Source organism: Myzus persicae, unplaced genomic scaffold (assembly GCF_001856785.1).
Source record: "Myzus persicae strain clone G006 unplaced genomic scaffold, MPER_G0061.0, whole genome shotgun sequence".
Classification (NCBI taxonomy): Eukaryota; Metazoa; Arthropoda; class Insecta; order Hemiptera; family Aphididae; genus Myzus; species Myzus persicae.
This window is the reverse complement of record NW_019101124.1, coordinates 30417-42526: the sequence shown is the minus strand read 5'-3', so window position 1 is coordinate 42526 and position 12110 is coordinate 30417. Positions and strand designations below refer to the sequence as shown.

At 28.4% G+C, this 12110-nt stretch overlaps 1 protein-coding gene across 4 annotated transcripts in view; it reads left to right on the top strand.

Annotated features, from left to right (window-relative positions):
* LOC111027791 (potassium voltage-gated channel subfamily KQT member 1) overlaps nt 1-12110 on the top strand; it is a 234949-nt gene that overhangs the window by 213148 nt on the left and 9691 nt on the right. For all 4 annotated transcript variants that reach the window (XM_022306223.1, XM_022306222.1, XM_022306220.1 and 1 more), the window contains 3 exons: nt 4333-4508; nt 5347-5493; nt 6237-6347. In XM_022306223.1, the coding sequence (XP_022161915.1) occupies nt 4333-4508; nt 5347-5493; nt 6237-6347 (434 nt within the window). The remainder of the gene's footprint in view (nt 1-4332; nt 4509-5346; nt 5494-6236; nt 6348-12110) is intronic.

Below are 12110 nucleotides of genomic sequence, written 5' to 3'. Positions count from 1 at the left end.
ATGCGTAAATATTTACCTATATAATTATTTATCACATAACACTCGAAATAACTTAATGTTGTCGAACGTTTAGTTGTGCCAATATTATTTTTACCGGTATAAACGAATACATCGGGTAGCTTTATTACACCGTAGGTACCTATAATTAATATTATATAAGTTATTTTCGAAAATCATTCTATACAGGCACAAATCAAACTATTTGAACATAACTCTGAACATAATATGCGTTCGTATAATTTTACGCAGCGTAACGGATATTATTGTATCATCAGGAATTTGTTAAATGATTATCCCTACCAATGTATATAACCGCGAGCACTTGCATTCCAGTTACTCTTGTAGATATTATTACGGTTTAAAAAACATGATACGCATAATAACATTATTATCGATATAATAAAAATAAAATATATATTCATTTAAACGCCTTTTCAATAATGTATACACTATTCTTGACTTCTTTTTTCTCTATAATTTTTTATCCTTCAAGAAGATTTAAACACTTTATGTGTTTGTATGAGAGCTCATGAGTTCACAATTTTAAACGCAAGTTAATAAATGTTTATTACAGTACATTTTTCTTACCTAACTAAAATATCAATAAAAATAAATTTTTTTCTCTATGTTTCAATATAATGTAATATAATGTTTAAAATTATGTAGTTGAATAATGAAATATAAAGCTATACAACTAAAAGCATCAAAAGTATCTTGTAAGAATAATTACTGTGTTTAATATTTCTAATGGTAGTAATATATTGTAAATTTTTGAATCTAGCACGGTGGTATTTTTATATTAGATATTTGTCTATATCCATGTTCAGTTTTAAAAGTAACATTATTTTGAATTATATAAAGTGTCGAAGCTTTGTAGAATATATTTTTTTTTATGCTAATACATTCATACGGGTGTATAAGTATTTTTTGTGGTAATATCTTAAATTTTTAATATTTTATTCTGTATTTTTTTAATGGGTTATAGTTGTTTCATAATTTCATTTATACTTACCTCCCCATTTAGAAAAATATATTGTTACCTTTCGTTCGTCATATAGTTTTGATAGGTTTTGATTCTTTCTTGACTGTTTTATTTAAGTTTTTTTTTGGTACAATCCTCACAGTCAAATACCACCAATTTGGATTTCATTAGACCTAAGGATTTCCGTTCATGTTAGAACATTTCATATTATGTAATTCATCATTCATGTTTGTTGCTTAAGTGTATCATTTAATTGAATATTGGTGAATCGACCGGCCTAATTTTGCGATGACACCTTACATTTCAAACACGTTGTCCTACTTGGACAAATAAATATCAAACATGACTTAAGGCAATAAACATTCGTACGGAACTGATCGTATCCTAAAGTTGAACACCTCATATTATTATTTCATTGAATGCAATGAATCCCTAACTTTTAGGAGGAGAAAACATAAATACTGTAACTTATCTTATATTATACAACATTAATAGAATTTAATAAATTTCTAATAGCCTGAATAGGCAATATACAAGACGTATCGAGAGAAATGAATATTAAAGGGTTAGGTATACAATGGAATGCAGGTAAACTGAAATATATACACAATCATATCATATTGTAAAACATATTATTTTTAATTTAATTCTGCAACAATTTGAATTATTATAAACTCAAATTATTATAATATATTATAATGTTTAATCCATTGAAAATCTTTACTTCCTTGAACTAATAATTCCCCAATATGTAAATTTCTCTAATTCAATTAGTACACGATTTCCTACATAGAACCCTTTAGAACTTACTTTTGTTAACTCGTAATTCTATAATACAATTAATATAACTTTTTGAAGAAAGGAATTTAATACATCGACCGTTCTTTTGTTTGGTTTTTCCGAAGTATAAATTCCATTTTTTCCAATATCTGCATACATTTAAAGGTTTTAATAAATTGTGTAATATGAAATTCATTAAACCAACTGTAAAAAGTGGAAAAGTCAATAAATGGCATTCTAACAGATAATACAAATCTATTTTCAAGATTTATTGACAAAAAAGGCACACTTTTAGTCAAAAACAAAAATTGTTTGTGTGATACAGTTATGCGGTCAAGTCATTCACTCTAATTATTTACCACAGTTTCGGACGATATGTACATGAACACAGCCCACACGCACTCAAGGATATTGCCTGTATCGAACTTCTTATCCAATGTTTTCCAATATTGTTTTCTTGAAACGATTCTGCAAAATTGCCTACGGTATGTCCCTCAACAACTGTTATACTGTTGAGCACCTTTTATAAATACAATTGTCATATTGTATTGTATATTTGTATTATTACGAATCCCCTATAGCAATATATACTAATAAACTTAATTCCCAAAAGAACAAAAGTAAAAACTATCGCCTTAAATAATATCGATTATATGAAATCAATTATTACCAAACGATTTAAAGTTAGTACGGTTGATTAAGGAAAACGGGAATGTGGGACAAGGATTTTGTCACTAAAAACCTAGGTGGTTATCCATCCTGACGCACAAATTATTGACTGGGGCCAACCACCGATCCACACCAGGCCAGAATAATTAATATTATAATGACCTTCAATTTAAAATACAATACTTAGTTCGATAATACACTCACGAGTCACTATTATGGTGGTTATATACAAAATTCGATAAATTTAAGAGTATGTCAGCGCTTAATATTTGTTTTCTCTCTTAGAAATATTATGTAAGACGATTTCACTTAAAATCATTTTTTATGATTTTTGAGTAATCTTCGAATAAAATCACCTTTTTTCAAAAATTATAGACGATAAAACATATAAGTTTTTTATTTTATTATTATTTGACTTTGTATTCGACTTGCAAAATAAAAATTTTAATTTTAATTTACCTGGACAATCCCCCCGTCGTCTTAAACGACGTTGGTGTCGATATCTTTTAAACTAAAAATGAGCTAATTTAGCAGTCGCGTCTATGGGTCCTATCACTGGATAGCTTCCCTACTCGCCGTCTTATTGTCCGTCATATTTTGTTTTCATATTTGCTTATTGTATTTTTTTTATATGCAGATTGTAAATGTTATATTTTATATTTTAATAAAAAAAAAAAATTTAATTTAAATGATGTTTAGAATGATGTTTATGTGATGTCTTACTCTCGAAAATATTTATCTCTATTCTTTGTTTAATGGGTAATTTTACTCTAAGATTACTCAAAAACATAAAAAAAAATTATTCTGCTTAAATTTGTTATGTCCATGTTGCGCGTGAGCCAGAGAGAAAAACAAACAGTGCGCTGACATCCTCTTAACATTTATTGTAGACATCTAGTTATTCCTCTATATAATAAAACGCCAATAATATAATACTATTGTCCCCTTCTAAATCTCTACAAGGATTCATAATATGATATGTCACACAATATCTAAATTTATTTAGTTGACGAATACATACCTACAGATTATAGGTATAAAATACAATCGGTTCGTGATGTTCGTGTAATGTACCTATGTGTGTTACGGGGGCAGAAACAAAAACGAGTTCAGTTCGTGAATTGAAATTAAATATTCTAATAGCGCACAATATGTTCATATAATAAAAATATAACATTATCATCCATTATTGTGTACATCGAACGGACATTAATTTAAATATTATCAACGCTGACAGTCACTGCGTATGCAACTGCAACTGCAGTGGTCTGCACCTTTATAATAGCATTATTCTGTAATCATTTCAAACACGAAACAATCTGAAATTTGTAAAAAAAAATAATGCACGGACTGCGTGTAATTAAGTTTCACGGAATTTAACCTAAAATAGCATATATGCGGTACGTGTGGTGGTAATTATTTAACAAATAGTTTAAAAAAGTATAGCATATTTGCATTCTGTGCACTGTATACCACAGCTATACATAATATAGTAATAATATGCACTTTAACGCAAAAAAAAAAAATGGAGTACATGATTTTCAGTTTTATATACCTTCATAAATGATATATATTATATGTAATTGTAATATAGTAAATGTACAAACGTTAACAATTATATATTAGTAAGTTTGTCATTTATAGTTTATGGTTTATATGTAAATTTATAAGAAGTTTAAAAAATAATAATAAAGTTGAACATTAATTTGTTTTTAAAATCAATCACTAGAATATTTTATCAATCTATTAAATCATCAATATTTTTTAGAAAATACAAACACTACGCAGTTAAACGATCAAAATTAAAATCACTAATTTCTGCTGACCGTGTTTAATGTTTATCCGAATACATCGGACTTCGAGTCTTGTCAATTATTAACAAATTGCATTTTATTCCACAGATCTAATCGTTGTCGTGGCCTCAATCGTGGTCTTATCGATTGGTTCCAATGGACAGGTGTTTGCCACATCAGCAATAAGAGGCATTAGGTTTCTACAAATATTGAGAATGCTTCACGTGGACCGTCAAGGCGGTACATGGCGGCTTCTCGGCTCAGTTGTATTTATTCATAGACAAGTGAGTTTCGAGGACATTTAAATAAGACAACGTTTGTAAAATGATCGAAAGTCAAAATACCACAACTACATAATGTGTTATTAATTATTATTATTTTAGTTATTGTTGTAATGTTCTGTTACTTGAGGAAACGTTGTAGCAGATAGTAGGCTAGTAAAGTAATATTAATAATATTCGGGAGAATTGAATAATAATAATATGTCCGTGGAGGATTTCTATTTTCTAAGCAGATCGAGACCGCGGCGTTCTATTGCAAATTATAATGTTATAGCTAGGAACCAAAAGTTTTTAATTAAAAAACTTTAATTAAAGGCAAACAAAAGCCAAATGTTTTCTGATGAGAACCATGCGAGATGCATTATGTGAATCGGCTGTGGCTGTACGTGTATATAGGTATATTATGTTGTCGGGTTCATTATATACAGAGAGAAGAGGGAAAACAGTGTGAAAAATTGACAACTAAATAATATTATACCATAATATAGCAATATATACGGACGGTGGTGCGGGATTCAGTGAGTCTATTGTTGACTGTTGTTGTTTTTGTTGTTCTTATAGTCGATGTGATAGAAGATAATATTATCGTGTATTATTATTATATAATACGTGTAAATATGTTGTAGACGACACGTGAAAAGAAACTATCTCGAAACATACGTTTTCTGCTTGTCTCGATTATAACATGTTTTGTTTGAGTTTTTCGTCTTTCGATCTCCACCGTAACAGAGTTTATACCCTTGACTTTCGAAAAGTTTTCTAGTTGTGAAATTATAATTACTATAAAGCACCAGTGAGATATTGCTATTAATTACTGATTTTATTATTATTATTATTTTAGGAGCTCATCACTACGTTGTACATAGGATTTTTAGGTTTAATATTTAGCAGCTACTTTGTTTACCTCGCTGAAAAAGATGCGGTCAGTAAAGACGGGAAATCAAGAAACGATTTTTCCAGCTACGCGGACGCGCTCTGGTGGGGAGTGGTAAGTTTCTTTTTTCTAAACATTTTTTAGTGGAAATTGGTGACATTTTTAGAATTTTTCTCTAGTATATATTATATATTATATACTATATAATAGTAATACAAAAATATCTAAGTAATAATCTCAATTTTAGTTGTATTTAGGATGTATATATTTGAGAGGGCACCAACCATGTATGTTGTTATATGGACCAAGTTCAAATATTAAAAAAAGTTGTAACCACTGTATGTGCCATAAGTCATAACATAACCGAGGAATTAAAAAAATTTTGAAATTTTACCTTCTTACATATATACATTTTGCAATTTTTGATAGGTTTTTGTCCAATCTATAGATATTTCTTTTCAATAAAATGAGGTTAATATTAAATTATTTAATATTTATAAAGCATATCGTAATTTAATTATATTTTAGGAAAAATATCGTGTTATAAAATGAATTGATCTTGTATTCGCATTTTAAAACTGTGCGTAAGATAATAATCCCTTTTGACTGTTTAATGTCTTAAAATTAAAATAAAACTTTTGTTTGGAATAAAATATAAAAATATTGATTTTCAACATCAAGTAGCTGAACTTGTTGATTTTAATATTGCTCAAAAATATCTCCATACCTATATTCAAACAAAAAACTCATTTTTTGTATACAGCATATGATCAAATAAGATGTCTTAATGTAGTTAATTGTACATAGTATTATATTATAGGCAATTAATAATTTTTTTTTGTTTCCATCGTTTCTAGATCACTGTTACGACGATAGGTTACGGTGACGCAGTGCCTCAGACGTGGATCGGCAAGATCGTCGCCTCGTGTTTCAGTGTATTCGCGATTTCGTTCTTCGCTTTACCAGCTGTAAGTTTATAAGTATTTAGTGTGCACGCTAAGTGTGTGGGTACGCTTGAAAAAAATAGAACTCTGAATAATCTACTGGATGGATTGCACGCCAGTTATTATAAGTCATCAAATATTTTATAAGTGTTTTAAATTAGAATAAATAACAAATAATTATCCGTAAAATTTGTCTGGGTTAAAATATATATATGTGCCCGTTATGGTTTTATCCACGTCAGTGCAAACAATGGAATCATTTCTAAATAGCCTTTAGTGAAGTATCTAAGATTAAATACTAATTAAATTAATGGCGTTTGACAAAACGTATAATTAATGGAGGAAATATTATTAAAACTACTTGGCTTATGTGTATATAAGTACTTTGTTCAGCCGAAATGACCGTACCACAAAACTAATGGAATTTGCTTAATTAAAATATTATGATGGAAATAAAAGAATAACTAACTGCATTTTCTATCTCAACTCCTTTATATCACGGAAAAACGCGAAACGTTATTTTTTTTTTGTGAACTTTAAGCATTTTTACAAGGAGAGTATTTAATGAAATTAAATTGCTTAACATTTTATGTTTACGGCACGCGCATAATGTCAATTACACTATTAATAATATTGATTAAATTTACAGTAGGTACCCACTGGGTACTACCTATATATTATACACACAGCACACATAATCTACCTCCTATCCGTATGCTTGTACGGCTAATACTTTAACATTTTAGGTTTTAACATCTATATTTTTTAACTACCTCGCCGTGTAGTAAAATAAAACATTTCGTTTTTCCAAAATACCGAGCTTCAATTAAAAATAAATAAGACTACTACGCGTCACATTGATTATGAATTATATATTTATTCAAAATTTAATTTAATGGTGCGATGATGATAAATGGTTTGGTTAGAGTCCATCATTAATATAGAAGCCGTTGCTCTTATAAAAAAAGAGCTTGTAAATTCAGGAGTTATACAGTTAGTTCCAGATCTGGAATAACATGTATGACTGAATTCCGCCCTATTATATAAGAATAATTAATTCCAATTCTTAGCAATACATTGATACTCTATTACTCTAACAATAATATTTTGACATATTGTGTTATGACAGTTCTAAGTATGTAGTAGAATGGTATGTCAAATATTTTTTTACTATATTATTTTTTGGACTGTATTTGGTATTTATTAATAAATTTGTGTACATGGAGCTCAACTTTAATACAAGATTTTATTACCCTAGTATTATACGTATACTATATTATAACCGTTAAAATCGTTCTTGTCATATCAGAGGTAAAAAATTGTACTGATGGAATTTTATGTAGGCACGAAACGGGAAGTTTCATTTTTAAAAATAAAAAATACAAGCTAATTTTAATAGTATAAATCAAATTATTTTCCTTATACATTATAACTTTTACCCTTACTATCACGCATGTGCTTATCTTCCTGTATTTTTAATAATTATTTTTGAAAACTAGTGTCAAAAAAAGGCATTCGCCCAAATAAATTGCTCTCAGAAAAGATACAATCGATGGAATTTACAGTTTAAAATCTATAAAATATTATATGAGGTATAGAGGTGGTATACAATAGCGCAATATATAATGTATTATAGTGTTTAGATAGCTGTATACAGTATTGTACTCGTCAATATAGTGACACCATAATATGACCTTTGTGGGCAAAGTAATGAAAATCACATTTCAACTATAGACACTTGATAGTCATTATGTAACATACATATAGTGCACCAGTAAATCAGTAGCAAATCAGTGGCTCAATCTAAAGCTCGACCAGGGGAGGGTTTCAACTTATTATCTTTAGTCTTTGATACGAATGAGTGCTTCTCTCCCATGTCCCGCATTAATCAACACCTAGAAATTTTGTTTTACTTATAATAATAATAATAATTTTTAATTTTATGCGAATTTCACAAAATGAACAGTTCCTTTTTTATACGTCATGTGATGATTGATACATACTTCAGTAATAATATACCGTGTGTTTATATCGCAACTTCTAATCAATTAATCATTTCGTAGTAGTAATATAGTTATAATAAATAGGTTTGTGTATACCTACATTATATCGTAATACACCATGTGCACAGCGATAAGGACGATTTAAATCCGTTGTACATGGCATTATAGATAAAACATTTTATGGATTTCTGCACACTATACACAATATAGGTACACCTATAATACGCGCACATATATTTATTAAACAGTTAACCCTCGCACCCCGGACAGCGTAAATATTCTGCAGGAAATTAACGTAGCTCACGTCGTGACGATATTGTATTATTTAAAACATCATCCCTCATCCATCTGTGCCTACCTACGCCGTATAACATATTATGTGATATATAATTTATAGTTTAGTCTATTTGCGGGACTCGACCCCGATCAGCGGGTCAAATTTTTACACGTCTCCCCTCTGAAATTAATATGTTAATTTCACTCAGATTATCTTAAATCACTCAGTAATTCCACCCCTTACTGTGAATGATTATTTTATGGGATCAACCATTGTTCGATAGACTGAAGCGATGTCATTTAGTTGAGTTTCTATTGTTGCACTGTCATGTCAGATTCGTAACAGTTTAGCAAAGTAACGATTTTTTTTCTTTCGAATAACCGTCGTATAGTTACCCAAGACACATTATAATATCGAACAAACTGGAGAGAGCCATTTAGTTAGGTTAGTTTTTTTTTTTTACTGTAGGTATTATACCATTATATTTGTGAAACATTCAAATAACAACTAGAATTCTTAAGTTCAAAAAATAGGTATAATCTTATTCTGTGCGTTTACCGAATCTTACAATAATGATGATAATAATATAATATATCTACTGCAGAAAAATTTCAAGAAAATCCATTTTGGTGTACGCTTTTTGAACTTTTTATTTTATTTTAATTGTTAACGTTTTAAATTCTGAACTGCTTTTAGTTACGATAATAATTAAAAAGCGTGTCCCGCGAGGATTTACCCATTGCAATATCTCTTGAGATAATAAATAGATCATTAATCTGTTTTTTTTATTAGACTCGCAGACTAGTAATACACATATTTTATTTTATTTTTTGGTAAAAAAGTTAAAAAATTATTTTTTAATTGTTTTATTTTTGAAACAATTGAAGATATTTATTTTGCAGAGTTTATTTCCCTGAAAATGTTGACCTTTCAACATTTTATTTTCATTAATTTCATGATTTTTGATTATTTTTTTAATTTATAGGTAAAACGGCAAAAAACCGGTTTTGTCCGGATGGCAAGTCCTCCTCTATAGCATTAGCTATGGGTATATTCTCACTGGACACTGTATATTTCTACATTATACATGGATAATAGGTGACATCGATTATTAACAAAGAGAAAAAATAAACTGAGTTAAAAAAATTAATGGCCTACACAGATACCAACAAGAAATACTTCACACTAAGTTAGATTGACCCAAAAAAAATAATAACAATATGTGTACTACTTCTGTTATTCGTGTCCGGATACAGTCATTTTTAAACTACTTAGCAGTCCCCATACAAAGGGAGTACCAAAACCCTTACATCATTCCTCTAAATACTACAGGTTTAGACCACTATTACAAGCCTGTAAAGACAGAGGAATCTATTCTGAACTCAATTTATCTGTCTACTATCAGTCACTACGTGAGGAAACCAATTCATATTTTAATATAGATCGAACCATCAAGTATACAAATAAATGAGGCAATTTATAGTAAGTTTTTCGGAGCGCCGGATAATACCGAGGACACAAAACAATGTACCTATTTATAATCAAATCAGTATGAAGATGGAAATTTAGAAAAAACAATCTGAAGTCTTTTAATTAGTATAAACAGTCCCGTGGAAATCCATTAAGACTCCAAAAAACTCAAGTATTGAAGTATCTGATTAATCGACATTTTATTAAATTTACCTAGAACTTTTTTAAGAATACCTAAGATAATCTTGACTTTCAAAATAGTTTAGAATATCTTTACGATATCAGTAAAAAATTACCCAATTTTTGATAATCATCAGCTGTTATACCGAACGACAATATAAATCTACAGTTGCTTCCAATTTATTGAAACTACTATATCCTCAATTGCTGAATAAATGTGAGCTTTTCTAAATGTCCGATATTTATGTTTCAAGTCAATTGAAGAAAAAGTAGTAGGGACATAAAATGGAGAGCACAGGATGAGAAGAAATCACATAGTACGAATACATCTAAACTAAAGCTTTGTGAAATAATAAGTTGTAAAATCTATGGCGAAAAAATAGTCATTTATATAAGAGACGATATTTTTTGATAAAAATGGATAAAAGTTGATGGGGTACCTAATAATCGAAAAATATATCCATTATAATCTAGGTTAGAACTAGACTATTCTTTTACTCTGTGTCTGCCAAAGTAAATTCATCACAAAACTATTAAATTATAAACAATAAGGCATAATTAGCATACAATTAGGAAAATTCACCTGTCAAATTCAGTACGAAATATCCTAAATCTTTGTGGACAAAGAGAACAGTAACAATACTACGACATTAATACAAAATAGATGAAAAATAATTTCTATTTTCACTATTTGTTACCCCTCAGTAAAAAATACTTTAGTATTTAGTAATAATTACTATTTAATACTGTTGTTATCACTTAGACAAGCAAATGTAAATATTAAATTATTATAATTATTACCTAAAACTATACATGAACTTTTTTCAAAAAAATTACAATTAGCTTGTCATAATAGCTATAAATTCACTATAACTAATATATTTTTTTTTGTAATTTGTATGCGAATAAAAACGTATACGGACGTGATAAATTTAGGATTAAGAAAATATAAGCTTAATAGACAATAGTATGTTATAACTACAATATTTTTACGTATTACTGTATACAGTGTAAACATGCCATACTTTAGGTACACATATTTTAATATTTCTGCCCTGTAAAAAAAGTCGGAATCCAGCTTTATATTTATTGTAGAAATTTATGACGTAAAATTACTTCAAAACATACCCAATTAAAAATAAAAATAAACTGAGGTAAATAATACTTACCTAAGTTATATTAAGAATTAGCATTATTTTCCCATAACGCAAGCTTACAAACATGAATTATTGCTGTGTATAAATTAAAAGAAAAAATAACACCTAATCTTCATATTTTAATATACTTAAAAATGAATTTAAAACTTTTAATGTGTTTAACTATCCTTTCATAAATCATGACTTGACCGGACATCGATTTCATAGAAACGGTAGAAAGAGACTAGGTAATAAACATTTATTGCACTCATTTAATCATCAGAACAAAATATTTTTTTTTAACCATACGTACCTACAAATAACTATCCGAACACCTCAAATTGTTTGCTTATAATATTTTAAACGATTTACAAGAAAATGTCTACTATTAAATACTTAAACAGTTAAATACAATCACAGTTATCATCGCTAGCCACATAATATGGACAATGTAGTGATTACTTAATACTTATAAATATATATTATATTATATTGTATTAGTGTATCAAAATATCTATATTAGTTATAACTTATAAATCATCATTGTTTTCTATTTGGTATTGAAATATTTAATTATTATGTTTAAAAAATGTTTTACGTGTATAGTACTCTAAAATACAATTCCATGTACACGTCTACAATATAATTCATTAAAAAATTAATTACATAAATTTGAATACAGTTTTCTTATTGGGTTTTACAATATTTTGTTTTATGTTTT